Source organism: Melanaphis sacchari, unplaced genomic scaffold, assembly GCF_002803265.2.
Source record: "Melanaphis sacchari strain LSU unplaced genomic scaffold, SCAv2.0 Contig297_pilon_pilon, whole genome shotgun sequence".
NCBI lineage: Eukaryota > Metazoa > Arthropoda > Insecta > Hemiptera > Aphididae > Melanaphis > Melanaphis sacchari.
Genome location: NW_020271169.1, coordinates 250 through 17812, shown reverse-complemented (window position 1 = coordinate 17812; position 17563 = coordinate 250). Strand labels below are relative to the sequence as shown.

At 26.7% G+C, this 17563-nt stretch overlaps 2 protein-coding genes across 3 annotated transcripts; both read right to left on the bottom strand.

Annotated features, from left to right (window-relative positions):
- Window positions 1-8285: 8285 nt before the first annotated feature.
- Window positions 8286-10118, bottom strand: LOC112595699 (KRAB-A domain-containing protein 2-like; the record flags this gene model as incomplete). The annotated part of the gene is given in 2 exon segments (XM_025340996.1): window positions 8286-8639; window positions 8705-10118. Coding segments are annotated over 2 exon segments (1569 nt in total). The 5' UTR covers window positions 9987-10118.
- A 984-nt stretch (window positions 10119-11102) lies between these two features.
- Window positions 11103-15887, bottom strand: LOC112595697 (probable maltase). Of its 2 annotated transcripts, XM_025340994.1 has the most exons (6): window positions 15676-15887; window positions 15025-15204; window positions 14312-14469; window positions 13999-14124; window positions 12265-12509; window positions 11103-11341 (listed from the first exon to the last, which is right to left on the bottom strand). In XM_025340994.1, the coding sequence occupies exons 2-6, from the start codon at window positions 15125-15127 to the stop codon at window positions 11128-11130; spliced, it is 846 nt and encodes a 281-aa protein (XP_025196779.1). In that variant the 5' UTR covers window positions 15128-15204; window positions 15676-15887; the 3' UTR covers window positions 11103-11127. The 2 variants fall into 2 exon arrangements, with proteins under 2 accessions (XP_025196779.1, XP_025196780.1); XM_025340995.1 differs by lacking the exon at window positions 15676-15887 and having other exon boundaries at window positions 15025-15213.
- Between the last annotated feature and the right edge of the window lie 1676 nt (window positions 15888-17563).

Below are 17563 nucleotides of genomic sequence, written 5' to 3'. Positions count from 1 at the left end.
ATAGTATCAGAAATTGCAAAGCAATATAATTTAACATCAGGAATAAATTATGAAATAAAACAAAAGTTTGGAATTAAAACATTTTTACCAGTTAGTAAAGTAATAGGAGATACACCGTATGTAATACAAAATAATCGATACATAATATTGTTAGTTACGAAAAATAGAGATCGTCAGAGGTCAACGTACGAGAACATATATATAGCATTAGTGAACTTGAAACAACTTTGTGAAGAAAATAAATTAAATAAAATAGCAATGAATAAATTAGGTTTCAATGACGATTTAGAATGGGATAAGATAAGGTCAATGTTAAGATACATATTTCGTAATACTAAAATTGAAATTATAGTATGTACGAGTATAGAATATTCGGAAGAAGAGAAAGCAATTATTTTAAAACAATTTCATGATTCAAAGTTAGGAGGACATTTAGGAGTAAATAAAACCGTAAAACGAATACAAAAGCAGTTTAGATGGAAAGGTATGAAAAATGATGTTAAAAAATATATAAAAAATTGTACGTCATGCCAAGTAAATAAAATTTCGAACCGACATGTTAAACAACCAATGGCTATTACATCCACAAGTTCGAAACCATTTGAGAAAATATTTTTAGATATTGTAGGACCTTTACCAACAACTTTGTCTAGTAACAATTATATTTTAACAATGCAAGATGACTTATCTAAGTATACGCTAGGAGTACCAATACCTAATCATCAGGCAAACACGGTCGCGGAAGCCTTCGTTATACACTTTGTGTGTGTACACGGAATACCGGGAACGATATTGACAGATCAAGGAACGGATTTCCTTAGTAAAACGTTTACGGAAGTTTGTAAATTGTTAAAAATCAATAAAATTAATACTAGTCCTTTCAGACCACAAACAAATGGAGGTCTTGAAAGATCACATAGAACCTTAGCAGAGTATTTGCGACATTATGTAGATAAAAATTTAAATAATTGGGATCATTTATTACCCTATACATTTTTTGTATATAATTCAACAGTACATACATCGACTAATTATCAACCATATGCATTAGTATATGGGCGTACATTGGAAATACCAATTAAATTAAAATCTGAGCCAGAACCACAGTATAATTATGATGATTATTTATATGATTTAAAACAAAGTATGCAAGTGTCACATAAATTAGCAAGAGAGAAGTTAATTGAAAATAAAATAAAAAGTAAAGAGAGATATGATAAAAAAGAGAATCCTGTAGATATACATGTAAAAGATTTAGTACTTTTAAAAGATAATACACATAGGAATAAACTTAATTCTTTATGGTTAGGACCATATGAAGTAATTGAAATAATAGGAGATGAAAATATAGTTATACAACGCGGTAGACGAGGTATTACAGTACATAAAAATAATGTGAAACGATATCATAACGATAAAATAAATGAATAATTATAGGTATGGTAGATTATTTTTTTTATATAACATTAACTTTAAGTTTTTGATTTTTTTTTATAGAACCAAAACATACAATTTTAATATTTTGGACTTTGAATTTACAATATTACAAAAAAACAATCACGTATTGATCTGCGGGGCAATTACGGACAATTTAAGTCAAAGTGAAACGGTTAAATTAGAAGGATGGCCTTTGTTAATATCTAGCAATGAAGTCCGTCCTACTACTAAATATGAACAGGATTGGGCGATTAAAAATGTTAAGAAATTTTTTGGTTGGCCGTCCACCAAAGCGAATATATGTTTATCGCAAATTAACGAAAGTAGTTGTTCTACTATAAATAATTTAAATAGAAAAACAATATTAAATTACATTAATCGGGGGGAACAAAAATCGGCATTTGTTTTATGGAATGGTGATATGGATATGTTTTTTTTAAACCGTTTAGATTTACATTATCCAATTTTAAATATAAGAGCTTATGATAGTAGTAATAATAGGCAATTTTTCTTACAATTACAAATCAACAAAATTACTATTGAAGAAATTGAATTAGGTAGTTATAGAAAAAATGGTAGATTATTAAACTTATTTGAAAATCATGAGTTGGCTTGTGATATAGACCATAAAATAACTCATGCTCATGATCCTTGTGCAGACGTAATATTAACGAAATGTTTATTCGATAAATTACTGGAAAAAATTACTTATGAGACATTAATAGAAAAATTACCATAGGAAATAATATTTTACTTTTAGAAAAGTAATTTTTTTTACTTTTAGATTGGTGTTGATGGTTGGAATAAGCAAGGCTAATGAAATAAACTCATCAGACTATTATACATATACACCATATGAACAAGACAAGGGTTTGCATTATGAGAATTTAGGTCCAATTAGGATAATAGGAGCAGAATATAAGCTCATTACTTACTTTTCACTAAAAGAATATAACGCGAAATACGAGATATTAGGAGAAAAAATGAAAAACATAACAAACATATGTACTGATAAAAATCATATAGATTTATGCGGAAAATATCAAATAGTAATAACCGACTTATATGACGAAATAACTAATCAAAAAGAAAGAATGTATTTATCATTAGGTGGTCAACCTGCTGATCAAGATACTAATTATCAAAGACAAAAGAGGGGATTGATAAATATTATAGGTAATGTTATGTATACGTTATTTGGAGTATGTGATGACAAATGTGTTAAGAAAACCAGAGAAGCAATTCAAAAAACAGAAGAAACAGGAAATAATATTTTACATATAATGAAAACACAAACAACGGTAGTAAAAACAGTCGTAAAGAAAATAGCTAATACAATCAATCGTACTGAAGAGTTATATAAGGACGTGTCAAACAAAGAACAAAAATTGCATAAAAGATTGTTACAAATACAAAATAGAACTGACGATGTTTTAGATTTATTAATGGCAGATGAAGTACATAATTTATATACAATACTAACTAATCAATATGCATTTGAAACTTCAACATTAGAACAAATAATTACAGCTGCAAGAGGAGGAATAATACATCCAAGTCTTATGACACCACAAGAAATTGCAGAAATATTAAGAGCAGCAAAACAATATTTTAGAAATAATTTAAACATTCCTGTAGGAACAAAACCATCAGAAATAGGTGAATTTTCAAAAATAGCAAAAATGAGTGTATATTATGAAAACGATAGATTAGTGTTTATTACGAAAATACCATTAATTATGGATATTGAATTTACATTGTTTAATGTAATACCTATACCTATGTATCGTATGGAAAAAACGATAGTTGGATGGTATGTTACTTCACTTACGTACGAATATATTGCAATAACAAAAGATAGGAAAAAATTTACTACTTATTTAGACAAACAAATAAGTGATTGTACAGAATTAAATATGTATAAAATATGTAAATTACCACAGCCAATACAAGAAGCTAATAGTCATCAACCATGTGAAGTACAATTTATTATTCAAAGGAGCGGATGCAATACCGAATAAATGTATACTTAAAAAATTTACACTGAGTGAAAATATATATCATAGGCTTAACAAGAAAAATACATGGATACATGTAGGACATGATGTTTTAACAGTAGGATGTGATGATTTAGTAGAACCATTTATTCAAGAAATGAGAAACTCAGGAGAAATATCTATAATAGATACAAGTTGTCGAATATTTACAAGAGATGTAGTATTAAATGCAATAGAAGAAGATATAAGTAGAAAATACAAAGATTTTGTACCTGTAACTAAAATGAAAAATTTATTAGATAAGATACCTGAGCACATACATAACTATACAATAAACGAGAAATGGGATAACGAAACAGATATACAATTAACAGATCTACATGGTGTATCTAAATCACTCGATGAGGTACAACAAATGATCGATAATGAGATAATAAGAGAACAAGCACAAAAACATCAATTTATTCATTCAAATTTATTATATGCTACAGTAGGTTTAGCTATATTATGTATGATATTAATATTAGCTATGTATATACTAATAAAATGTAGGTATGTTAGCAATCATCATATAATAGAACCTAGGAGAATAGTTAGATATAGGAAACCAATGAGGAAAGGAAATTATAGTACAGAAGTTTTCGAAGATATACCATTTGCTGCTCCACCATCACCACGTTAAAAAAAAAATAATAAGAGTTAGAGTGACATTTTTTTTTCTTAAGAGATAATAATTAATAATAGTTAATAGTATAATAGTTAATAAAAGTGAAAGACATTGATTTTGAGGAAAGTAATATTTTATAATAAGAGATATTGAGGAAATATAATTAATAATAATATAAATGAATAGTTAGAGTGACATTTTTTGAGGAATAATTTAATAATATACGTATATATGGTAAATATTAAATTTAAAAAAAATATATATATAAATATAGTTATTAAATGGAAATTGGGATATTCAGTTATTATTTAGGAAAATACAAAATTATTAAATGTAACATACATGTGTAATAACATTAGTTGTTCACAGATTTATTTATGTAATAATTATTGAGGTGAAGGATTTTTATGTTTTTTTTTTTATATAATTAATTGATTTAAATTTTATGTTACTAACATATTTATTATTAAGCAATTGATGTAAATGATGTGTAACTGATACATATAAAAATTGTAAAGATTTCTGTCTTGCAGACATAAACCTTTTTTTTTTTTGTGGGGAGGTGTTATGGGCTACGAGATGTACTAATAATATAATATAATATAATATAATATTCATGAGCTACGAGATATGCTAATATGTAATATATGTGTAATATTGCTATAGGTATTAGCAATAGTGATCTAAATATATATGTGATCTAATAATTATGATGTATACGAATATTAGATTCATATTTTGTAAAAACATTGTAATAAATCAAAATAGTAGTTCTTAGGCGAGGTCGTTTTGCGTTTACAAGAATTGCCGGTAAGACGATAACATCCTGGAGATTGTTGTTTCAAATGTGAAAACAATTCCAAGAATTAATCTAAATTGGAAGGTTGACGATTACAACAACAAGAGATTTTCTTGTATATAAGGGAGTCCGAAGACCAACAAGGGCAGATGTACCAGAGCTACGAAGAACAGAGCAACTTCACGACACTCAGCCACTTCTTATATCAGTTACATGTATTTTATTTACACAGATTAAAACATTATTGTAATTAAGAGTTGTACAATTCATTTTAATAACACCTTGGATCTGGATCTGATATTGGCACGCAACATCTCCAACGTGTGTCATAATGAAATTCTAAGGTAATTTTCATAGTTTTCATTAAGAATTCCCATCTATACTTTTTGAGCCAAAAAAAAATGTTTATATATTTTGAATTAAAGCAAAAAATGTTAGCATCATGAATGAAATTTCTGCAGCATATAAACGTATCAGGTTAAGGCTATGAACCTGACATGTTAAAAATGTCGTTAATTAATTTACATGTAAGATATGTGATTGTATACCATTATTATTTCCAGCCATATTTGCGACAATGACATAGCACTGTCCTTTACAGACTACGGTCTATTATATCAAGTTCGTTATTTCTTGTAGTACGTATTTAATATTTCATTATAAAGCACTGATCCTGATTTTTCGTTAGTAAATATAAAATCAATAAATGATTCTTTGATCGTATGTCGACATACCTGATTATTATATGTGACATTTGTTCCTTATGAGATTTATCAGGAGTACAACCAAAAGTAATTGAGAAATATTTTGATTTTTTTATTTATTCAAATATAGAACTTATAAAAATTTATAGAACCATTTACTGTCAAAATGTCTGTCATCATAATCGTTTACTGAAAAATAATTATTTTGATCCATAATGGTATGGTCCTCTTTTGCACCATTAAATTTCTAAATCTAGAATTCATGGTCTGTCAACAACCCGGGTCATTAAAATTAATGTAAAGTTTATTATTTATTTTGCTAGCTATAGGTTAAATAACTATTTAAACAATATTATAATTTGTAAATAATTCATTTTTAAATAAATAATATGTGAAGCAGTGTTTAAATTGTTGTAGATCTTCGATAAATATATTGTTAGGGTAGTAAATAGGTCACTTGCGAAACGAATACCTACCGTGTTATTGATTTGAATACTAAGATAAATCATTTAAATCATTGTATACAGTCATACAATCACACATTGATTAAATAATAAAAAAATAAGAAGAGGAATGTAAAAGTTTAAAATAAATATGCTAATTTCAAGATTTAAAATGTTTTATTGTTTAGAATATAATAATAAGAAAAAATGATTATTTATACAATTTAAATATATATACCTCTTTGGCTTGAACAATAAGACATTTAAAAAAAAAAAATTAATACTTTATAAAATATTTTTAGTTCGATAAAATTGAATAACATAATCCATTTGTATAAAATTTTGTTAAAATATAACAACATGTCAAGCATGTAATGTTATTTAAATTATTTATCGTTGCTATAAAAATGTTTATAGGCTATTTTTGTATGATTTTATTCTATTTTTATACAATTTTGCAGTTAAGAGTGTCGCGTGCTTATTGCACCGATATTTTTGTGTGTACAATTTTAAATATACTTAGTCAATAAAACAAGTACAGATTTATAATCATATCATTACGATTTACGCTTAATATACATTAATACTCATTGAAGTTAAACATATGGATGCTGCAATAGCCAATAGGTATATATAAAAGTTCCTAGTGAAATACATGTAGGTAATACACTCATACCATTGCAGATAATCACAATGTCATTACATATTTATCTTATGTTATTAAAATGTTGAATAAATATTAGATCTTATTTCCTAGTGTTTCTGTTTTTATTTAGTAAAGTTTTACTTCAAAATTTTGAATTCGGGGTGCCAGAGACTGATGGACTTGTGTTCATGTGCATTTAAAATTTTCAATTATCAGAATTTGAACATTTTTTTTTATTTTTCAAGAAGATAATGGGCCACGGCCACATGTTCGTATGAGGCCCATGCATTCAAAATTTTAAATAAAAATTCATTAAATAGTTAATGTAAATTAAATAATTACAATTTGTCTTACACATATCTTGCATAACTGCATAGTTGGAGCATGAAAATAGATTAAGAGGTCTTAAAAAATCACCTTGTATATACAAATGATTTGTACATTATATTATAAATGCCTATATAATGCATTATTCTAAATTTTTTGTTTTCATTTTTTATTACTTATAAAATCTTTTCTTTTAATTGTTATGATTTATTAAACCATTATTATACAGTTTTCAAACAATAGTTTTAACTAATAAATGTACAAGAAAAGAAGATTAACCTATTAGAAAATAATGTATAATTCATTTTTAAAATTGTATTTTATAATTTTAGATTATTGTACCTAACTATAAATGCAATATAAAATAATATAATGATAAATATGTTGTTATATTTTAGCTATTAGGTGTCTAACTCAAATAAATAGTGGCAATAATTATAAAAATGCATTTAGGTAATACGTTTAGGTTTATTTCAGTTATTTCAATAAGGAAATAACTATCATCTAATTTTAGCCATAATCAACTAGCTACAAAATATTAAAAATATTTAACCTATAAACCTATACTTTTTTTTTTTTTTAATCAAAAAAGGTATTATAAATTCTAAATGTGTATAGGAGGGCACACCTTCAGTTTAAATTTTTGTAATTATATTTACATTATTTATACAGAACAATCTTTTTAGCATTGTTCTGGTTTTAAATAATAATGTTTCAATATAATTAATAAGTATACCTATGTATGCTTATGGGATACTAATCATCTTTTTAGGTTATACAACTATATGGCACAAAACTCCACTAAAAAAAAACAACAAATAAATAAATAATTACATTTGAATCATAAAAATTGTTTATTATACAATACAAAATATCAATTAAAATAATTTACTAAAATACAATGATGGATTTAACCTATTTTTAAAATTTGACAACAATAAAATAAGCAAAATATTAACATAAATATTTATAACTAACATTTTATATTTATTAATACAAATAAAAACAAAAAAAAAATAAATAAATATATATAATATGTTACGGGCAATGTGGAATACCGGGCAATGTGAATCACAATTTTTTTTTTTAATCAACTATAATATTACGCAAATGAAGAGTTTCTTTATTTTTATTTTATTATAAATTACAAATTATATTTTATATTACCTATTTATAATACTTTATAATATTTATTTATTTTAAACAATAATTAATTATATTCATATAGGTATCATATTAATATTAAATATTACGAATATTTTGATGAATATCAAAAAAAATTAACAAATATTATCATTTTATTTCTAATATAAACTATAATTTTAATATTAGCTATTTATTTACACAAGATTTAGAAGCATGACACTTGGAATTACATAACCTGTCTGCTTTTTTACATTTACATTTATTTGTTTTGCAACCCTGTGTACAAGTACATCGATTATATCCTTGTCCTCCTAAATTAGAAAAGGAGCGGGCTGCTTCTCGCAACGATATTAAATTGGCCGGCACATCTTCGATTTGTACAAATTTTTCTTTACAAATCGTAAATTGGTTTCTGCTGTACAGTTGTTGCAGTTTTCCTTCAGTCGTCCCGATTTCGTAGAAATTATCTTTCACTGAAATATAGGTATTTTAAAATGTTAATAGCGAGATAATAAATAGTTTACTATTATATTATTACTTGACATAATCACACCAAGAACACATCTGAGATCACTCCGTGCTCTATCTACATCAGGAATTTTAATTCTAACTGATTCCCCAATATTTCCTTGGCAAAATCGTTTTTCGGACATTTCCATCATTTTTTTGGCTTGAATTTTCAGATTATTCAATGATTCTTTCCTGTTTTGATTAATTGATGTTTGTCTTGTTTTTGTTTGTTTTTCAATTACTTTATCTTCATTGTCTTCTTTTTCTACTTCATTACTTTCGTTGTCGTTAGAAAGGATCTGTATTGACTCTAAGGCAACTTGAAGTTCTTCTTCGGTTTTTAATTTTGCAATAATGTTTGCAGAAAGTAATGAAGACGTTAAACCGATTTTAGGGGGTGTACCAAACATCGCTTCATATGGTGAATGTTTTGTACCATGGTGGTAAGCACGATTTTTCATTAATTGTACGAATCTTAAGCCATTGCTCCATTTTTTTGTTTTGTTATCTTGAAGCCAAGTTGCAAGCATATTTTCGACATCTTGGTTTGCTCTTTCAACTGAACCTTGGCTTTGAGAGTGTCTTGGCTTACCGTGAACTATTTTTAAATCCTTCCACATAGTACAAAGTTCAGATATTATTTTGTTTACAAATTCACGTCCGTTGTCACTTTGTAATATAGCAGGTGCCCCAAAAAGAGTAAATATATCCAATAAAACATTAGCAATTGCTTCGGCACTTTTATGCTTTAAAGGTCTAAGTATGACAAATTTTGTCAAATGGTCTTGGTAAACACATATAAATGTATAATCTCCGTCTGGTTGCGCTTGCATATCAATAAGGTCTACTTGACATCTAGAATTCATTTCCGAGGAAACAATTGGTTTAACCACCAATCCTTTTTTTACTGTATTTCCTTTTCTCTCACATGACTCACAAAAATTTAAATATGACATTATTGTTTCCCTAGTTATATTTTTAAATTTTTTATTTATTTCGTATTCCATACGATTTCTACCACCGTGCCCAATAGATAAATGTATTTCATGTACAATTTCAAATAACTCTTCATTAAAAGCATATAATTTTACACAATTACCTTCTGCAGTTATTGGCATAATTAATTTTTCTTCTCCTTGTACTGTCATTACGTCATATTTTTTCATTAATTTTGAATTTGTTTTCTTCTCTAGCTTCAGTTGTTTTAAATCATTAATTATTTCATAATATTTAGATTTACTAATAAAAGTACTGTTAGTTTTTTTGGTTTCGATAACTTTGTTCAAATGCTCGTAAAATCTAGATTCCATTTTTAAAACACGTACAAAGTAACGAGGTATAGTATCATGTACAGTTGAAAAACTCTGACTGGTTAGTTGAAAAAATCAATTATTGTTCATAATATATCGTTGACTGATTTTATAAAGATAGCTAATTTTATCTTTCCGATATGGCCTATCAAATATGTGAAAACTATGATTTTACTCTTAAATAAGTAGTGCGATAGGTAACAAAACGAGTTTATACAACGTGTTTCAAAATTCCATAGTTTATTAACTAAACAAATATCATAAACTATTATAATAGGTAAAATAAAATTATAATTTACAATAAAATAAAAACTATGATTATATTAAAACTATAATTTGTAATTTATAATAAAATAAAAATAATATTAGTTGATTAAAAATTGTGTTCACTACCTGGGCAGGATCACAATGACCGGGCAATGTGTACATTGCCGGAACATATATACTAATGATAAACCAACTACTCGGCAATAATAACACGAAAATCGAGTAATATATGTATAAAATTATAATAATAAAATAATGGGGTGACGTCTCCACAATGACAATATAATTATAAATAATAATAAATACACAAAATTACCCAGTTAATAACTAAGGTATGAACCAAATAATTGATGTACAAAATAATAATACAAGACACAAATTACCAATGACCACCACTGCGATGGTGACACGATGGTTGTCGGTGGCAGGAAAATGGCGGCTGGTCGCGACTTAACGGCTACGTCGTGTATATATTGAAATGTCGTCGGACCACGCGATTATACGCGTTCGAGTGTCCGTGAGCGAGGTATCACAGTTTCCCTCTCGACACACTATTCGTTACGCACTCAGGAAGCCCACAGCCACGTATCACAAGCACGCACAAAAAACAAAATGTGCTTCTCACGACGAGTCAATGCTAACGACGACAAAGTTCAACGACGGCAAGCAGGCGAAGACCAAGTCCGCAAGTCCGATCGCCAAAAAGACAGACAAACCGGCCGCACAGAAACCAGTACGCTGAGACGTTTACGACAGTGCGTGGCATTGGAAACTTTACGAGCTTGTCGTACAGTCACGCGACCTTAGGGGGGGGGGGACTGATAGCCGGCTTGATGGCGGGAAATGTATCCGCAATCGAACAATCTAATTATCGTCATTTGTCGTTACTTACCACCCAGTTGGCCCATTGACCCTTAGGCATATTGTCCAACCACAGATTGATCGTGTTTCTTATGTCGTAGGCTGATGATGTTTTTGTTAAGTATGCGATAAAATTGAAATTGAACGGCATATGAGCCCTGGGTGTTCCTTGGCTATAGTAATCCATTGTGTAATTTATGGTCGTGTACGCTTCCACTAACATTAGTCTAAATAATATCAAAAAGTTTAGACATCCGTATACAAAAATATTATACTAATATAAATTATTAAAAAATACCAGCTCATAGTTTAACTATTTCAGTAAGATTTGTATAGTTCAATTGAGACTTTGTCAAAATAAAGTCTTATTGATGATAGACGTTATTACGAAAAATGTAGTTTATTTATAAATCAGATCCAAATACAAATAGTGCTAATAGCGGCATGCAGTTAACTTATTTGGACATTGATTAGTATTGGAATACAATACAATATACAGTCAGTGGGTATATACAATAATTACATTGGGTTTTTTGTTTTATTTGTTATGTAAAATTTATAAAGCGCTACACACAATTTACGAACTTCGATATTATTGTTGTTTTTTATTAGTTATAGCTTTAAAATAGAATTAAGTAAATTTGTGTTATGTTCTCGAATGTTAAACTAGTGGAGATTTAAGGTTAAGCAATATGAAAACAGTTCAACCCCCAATGCAGTGATTTTACGTGAAAAAAAAAAGCTAGTGGATATATTTTTAATAATTTATTCAATAAATTAAGTTTTTATTTAAATTTTCACTAATGCATACAATATGTACAACTACTGGTTTGTTTAATTACAGAATTATGGACACTAGTAGAATTAGACAAATTACTGAAGTTAAATATTATACATAAAACATAATATTATTCAGTCTAAAATAATCGGTAATAGAATATAGGTACACTATTTTTAGTTTGAGAATTTGTTATTTTTAAAATAAATCAGGAAAATTTTTGGATGTTTTATGAAATTTAATTATTATAACAGATGAATATAATTTATGGTATTTTTTTCAAATGTATTAGGACATACTTATAATAAACTTTTCTTAGGAAAAAAATGTTAATAATTGTATGGCTAAATAATTAATGTATACATTATTTACCTGGTTTTCCCATCTTTCAGCTTATATTCTTCTATCACGTCCCTAAACTGACTAATCATTTCATATGTTTCAGGTAAATCCATTGTGTTGTGATGATAATATTGTTCATAAGTATTTATTTCCTTTTTAGCAAGCTCTTCTGGTTTCCTGATCTCATCTAAAAATTGCAGATCCTCAAATAAAAACGGTACAGCATCTACTCTGTACCCATCTATACCAAGATCTAACCAAAACCTTAAATTGTTCTGTAAAAAAAACAAAAACATAATTTTAATTAAATTATGAAACATAATGAATATTATTTTTTTTTTAAGGCTTTATACTAAATTTAAACCAAAATAATAATATAATTGGTATGTATATTAGCTAGAATTAAAGTTTTTGAACATTTTATTGGCTATTTAAAAATTGAGAAAGCTATAAAATAGTATTTTAGTAGCTCATAAACGTTCAAGCTATTTTGTCGAATTTGTTTAAATTAATTAAATAATTATAAATTTAAAATTTAGGGAAGTACTGAGTCTATTATATAGTCATGTTGTTTAGTAAATAGTAGATCATTGTAATGCAAAAGTGGACATTAAGTAACTAAATAACTAAAGCTAAGTTGAATTATTTATTTTTTTTAATGTTACTTAATAATTAGACAATTTTTTAATTACCATGATAGCAAAATTCATTAAAGCAACTTAACTTAATTCAGTTAATTTAAAAAAAATATATGCTACGTTAAAATCATGTTAAAACATCTATATAACTGTTAAAAGAAATCAATTAATATTTTTTTATTTAATACTTCTATATACATATATACAATGAATAATAAAATATTCCTTTATTCAATAATTTAATTAACACAGACGTGTAATTTGCTTAATCTACTACTTAACAGGCTAGTAACCAATAATTATAATCCACAATCCCGATTACTTGATACATTTTCGTAGCGTTTTAGATCGATTTAAATGTACCTATGTACATTTTGAAGTGGTGTAAATAGTTCGACCAGCAGTGATAAGGATTGCTAGTAAAATTACCTAAGAGCTATGTACGATGGGAATATCTGCGCGTGTGTTTGTGTATATGTGTTAATATTTGCTTAAAAAAATATTAAAAAATAGTAACAATGTTTTAGTTAAAAAAAACACGCGGAACACGTTCTTGGAATTCAGTGTACCATTATTTTTAAATTTAATATGATAACTACCACTTATCACAATCTTGTTGCAAGACGAATAAAGTGAAATAAGTGTCTATACAAGGTCTTTATATCAAGTCTATTTTTTTTTTTAATTTTAGGTTACCTATGCGTAATATTACACGTAAGCTAATTAGATATTTAAAATTTATTTAAAGTGTTTAATTTGACATTTTAATTTACTAATTATAAAAATATTTTGGCTGACGCTGTTTTCATCTTTAAGATAATTTGGCCTTGAATACAAAAACTATTTAAAAAACCTTAACAGTAAATATCAACGACCAATAAAATTAAAGGCAATAATTTTATTAAACATGTTTTATAAACTATTAATGAGAATACGATTATCGATCCTGTACAATGTTTAAATTCTAATAATATTTTTACTAATATAATACAAAATAATCATTATTATTAATTTTTTATTCCCTAACTGATTTTAGGTTTCAATCTCAATATTATATATTGTATTATATAAATAGTAAGTAAAGTTTGCAATAACAGCTATTGGTTTTTTTTAAATATGTTCTTACTTTCATTTCTTTAACCAATTCTTTACTTCTGTAATTTAAATCTGGTTGTTTAGGATCAAATTGATGTAAATAATACTGTCCACGTTGCTCATTCCATGTCCATGCTGAATTACTGAATAAACTTTGCTGAAAAAATGTTTACGTTATTATGATTTATTTATAAAATTTTAAAAATATTTAAATCTTTATTAGAACAACTTAAATATAACTTCTGTATAAAAAATTTATTTCTTAGAATATATTGTTATAGACAGTTTTTTAAAAGTTAAAAATAAAAACAAACATATTACATAATACTTTTAAAATACATTACCCAATTATTTGGTGGTATTCTCGAGTTATTTGTATCATATTTAGCATCTCTCCACACATAATAATCTGTGTATGGATGAATTTTTTTTACAGATTTTTCAAACCATTCGTGTTCATCACTTGAATGGTTAGGTACGAAGTCCAAAATAATTTTAATGCCTAAATTATCAATTATAGTTATAATTTTTACTTATAAAAATAAAAATGCATTGTTAAATATTAGTTATTATGAATATCCTTGTTTTTATTTAATAATGAATTATAATATAATTTAAGTATTGAGAAATTTATCTATGTCTATATATTAACTATTAACCAACTAGAGTATTTTGTTTATTTAAAATGTGAAAAAAAATCAATTAAAAAAAAAAAAAATTTTATTATTTCCTTTTGCTATTATTTACTACTTAAACATTACTATTACGATTTAGATAATTCGTTGATATATAGTACAATTAATATATATATTAAAAATAAAAGGAGCAATAGCATTTTATAAATAGATGGTTAGTATTTTACCTCAAAGTTTAGTAAACAACATATAATTGTATTATTTTTATTATTTATTGGATAATCCGGTTTCTAAAAACATTTTAATTGCAGTGTTTCTCAATTTATGATTTACTTATCGATTTGAAAGTTGATTAAATCACTTTTTTAGATGGGTACATATGAATTATATCAAGTGGTTTGATGAAAAATATCATTATTTACCCAATGACTTCAATTTTTTGTGTAATGAAACAAAATCATCCATTGTGCCATACACGGCATCAATCGCATTGTAATCCGAAATATCGTAACCAAAGTCAGCCATAGGCGATTTGAAAATAGGGGATAACCAGACACAATCCGCTCCTATGTCTTTGAAGTGTTCTGCTTTTTCTTCAATCCCTATTACAAAATTTCAAAAACCACGTTATTTTTTAATAAATTATCTAAATTAGTAACAAAAAAATGTAAAAAAATATCTATTATATGCAAATGAATGTTTTTATTTAATTATCATGTATGATGTTTTTTTTAATATTCAAAGAAAATATATTGTCGTATTAAGCATTTGATAAAAAATTAAATTAAATCAATAAGAAATATTTTTAAAATACAAAATTACGTTAATAAAACAGTTATGTAAAAAGTTGCGTCTGAAAACAAAACCTACATTTAGAAACAATGAGGTTATTAGTAATACAAAAGACTATAAAAATATTCGAAACTAAGTTAAGTAAACCATTAAACAATAAAAAAATAATCTATTTTTTTAAATATCAAAGTAATAAATAAGACCAACACTTGTATACATTTTTATATTTTTATTGGTTTATTAAAAGTAGCTAGTATTTATATCAAAATTTGATTCATCACCTAACGTTGTTGTACACGAAATTTTATTTTGCAATTGTCGTATTTCTACATTTTTAGAGCATATTTAGGTTTTATAAGACCTAATTTATAATACAAATGTTAATTTTTTTACATATACAAGTTGATAAGGGTAATTTAACTTCTTAGTAAAAATAGGTAAAGTTAGTGTTTAGTCATGAGGCTCCTACGGTTTGAGCGATCGGCCTCCCTGACTACACCACCGAAAATAATACGTACTAATAATTATTAAAAATTATCTAAGGAAAAAGGCAACCATACAAAACGTTATAAATATTTGAGCTGTAGGTACGCAAAGCTTATGCAATACAATTAACAAATGAATACGTGGCAAAAACCAAATACAAATATTTAATTGATAAATATTAAAATTCAATGAGATGTTATCAACGACGAACGTGTTTACAAACAAAATATGATAAACGATACTACAAGTTATATCGTCGTGATGATAATAATAATAATAATAATAATAACAATATTCCAATAAGCACTATAACAATAATAAGAATCGTGGTACAATTTGTATCGTGTATAATTTTCACGGTTTAAGATAGAATGGTTACGTGACGATTCATTCAATCCCATGATACATTACGGCGGAAAAGTATCTTATCAAATATATCATATTATGATTTTTCTCACTGGATACTAGCGCTTATGGTGTCAACATGGTCAACCACTAAATCTTGGCTACAAGAGCAATAATTCCAGTCTCCAGACGGTATTTTACTATTTAGTCATACCACCGTATATAAACTCAATACAATTTTGTTTTGTAAGACTGTGAACATACTACTAAATAATATAACAATGGTCATATACATAAAATGAGATAAAATTCACGTTAATTTGCGCCAATTCTATTAACCATGATATTATAATAATTGTGGTTATTCTTATTGTAAATTAATTATAAAATTGTCATACTTCTTTTTATATTAATTTCAAAATACCAAATTATTGTTGTGTTTATGAGCTTCACGAGGAATCAAAACCTCTTTTTGGAGTCCCCAAAAATGTATAGATAATATTAAAATATTATGTATATAACAATGAGGATGAGACAGTATAGTTACACAAAAAATCAAGAAGCAAAAAAATTAAACAAAAACTAGAAAAAAATATCTAAATTAGTATCCACTTAGGAAATATAAACTTTTGGTAAATAATGTATTATAAAATTACTGTGAAGTAGCTAGTAAGCAGTAGGTACTATAATAATATTAAATAATAATATTTAACAAAATAAAGAATATCAAGGTTATCGCGATAATTTAGTAGATCGCACCACAAGGCAGTGAGTTTTTTCATATTTTTGATAAGAACCTTCACCGTTCACCGCCGAAATATCAGACCTCGTCATGTTACCATTCTATGTTAAATTGTGATAATTTTTTTTTTTTTATAAAACCACGGTCTTAGAAAATCTTCTAAGACCGTGTATAAAACGAAAAATAGCTAGCTTTTTTTCCGATAAGTATAATGAATTGCCAATCAGAAAATTAGTTTTTTTTTTATCTATGTATCGTGTTGCCGTTATCTCCCGTTGCCGACGGCCAGTTATCGTTATCGATCGTTATTATTACTGTTTAACTCTGTTTACTGTATTTTCCGCTTTTCGTTCGTTTTTCCGACGTGTTCTCGAGTTTATCGCTTAGAGCGTGTCTTTTTCGTTCCGTGCGTATGCGGTTCTTTTGCGGACTCGATCCTTGGCCGTAGTCGTAACAGAGGCAGGCTACGGTAGGACGTTTTTCTCTAAATGTGAGTCGGTTTTGCTTTTTTCGCGTCCGCGCTCGGTACTGTTTCGACAGTGTATAAAATACTTTATGTGTATAAAAAAAGGACATACCATTTAGTTTTTTGTATA

Coding starts and splice junctions, on each gene's coding strand:
- LOC112595697 (XM_025340994.1), bottom strand. CDS start 15,127: ATGGCTGACTTTGGTTACGATATTTCGGATTACAATGCGATTGATGCC. Junction 14,125..14,311: donor GAATACCACCAAATAATTGG/GTAATGTATTTT, acceptor ACATTTTTTCAG/CAAAGTTTATTCAGTAATTC. Junction 11,342..12,264: donor CTGAAAGATGGGAAAACCAG/GTAAATAATGTA, acceptor GATATTATTTAG/ACTAATGTTAGTGGAAGCGT.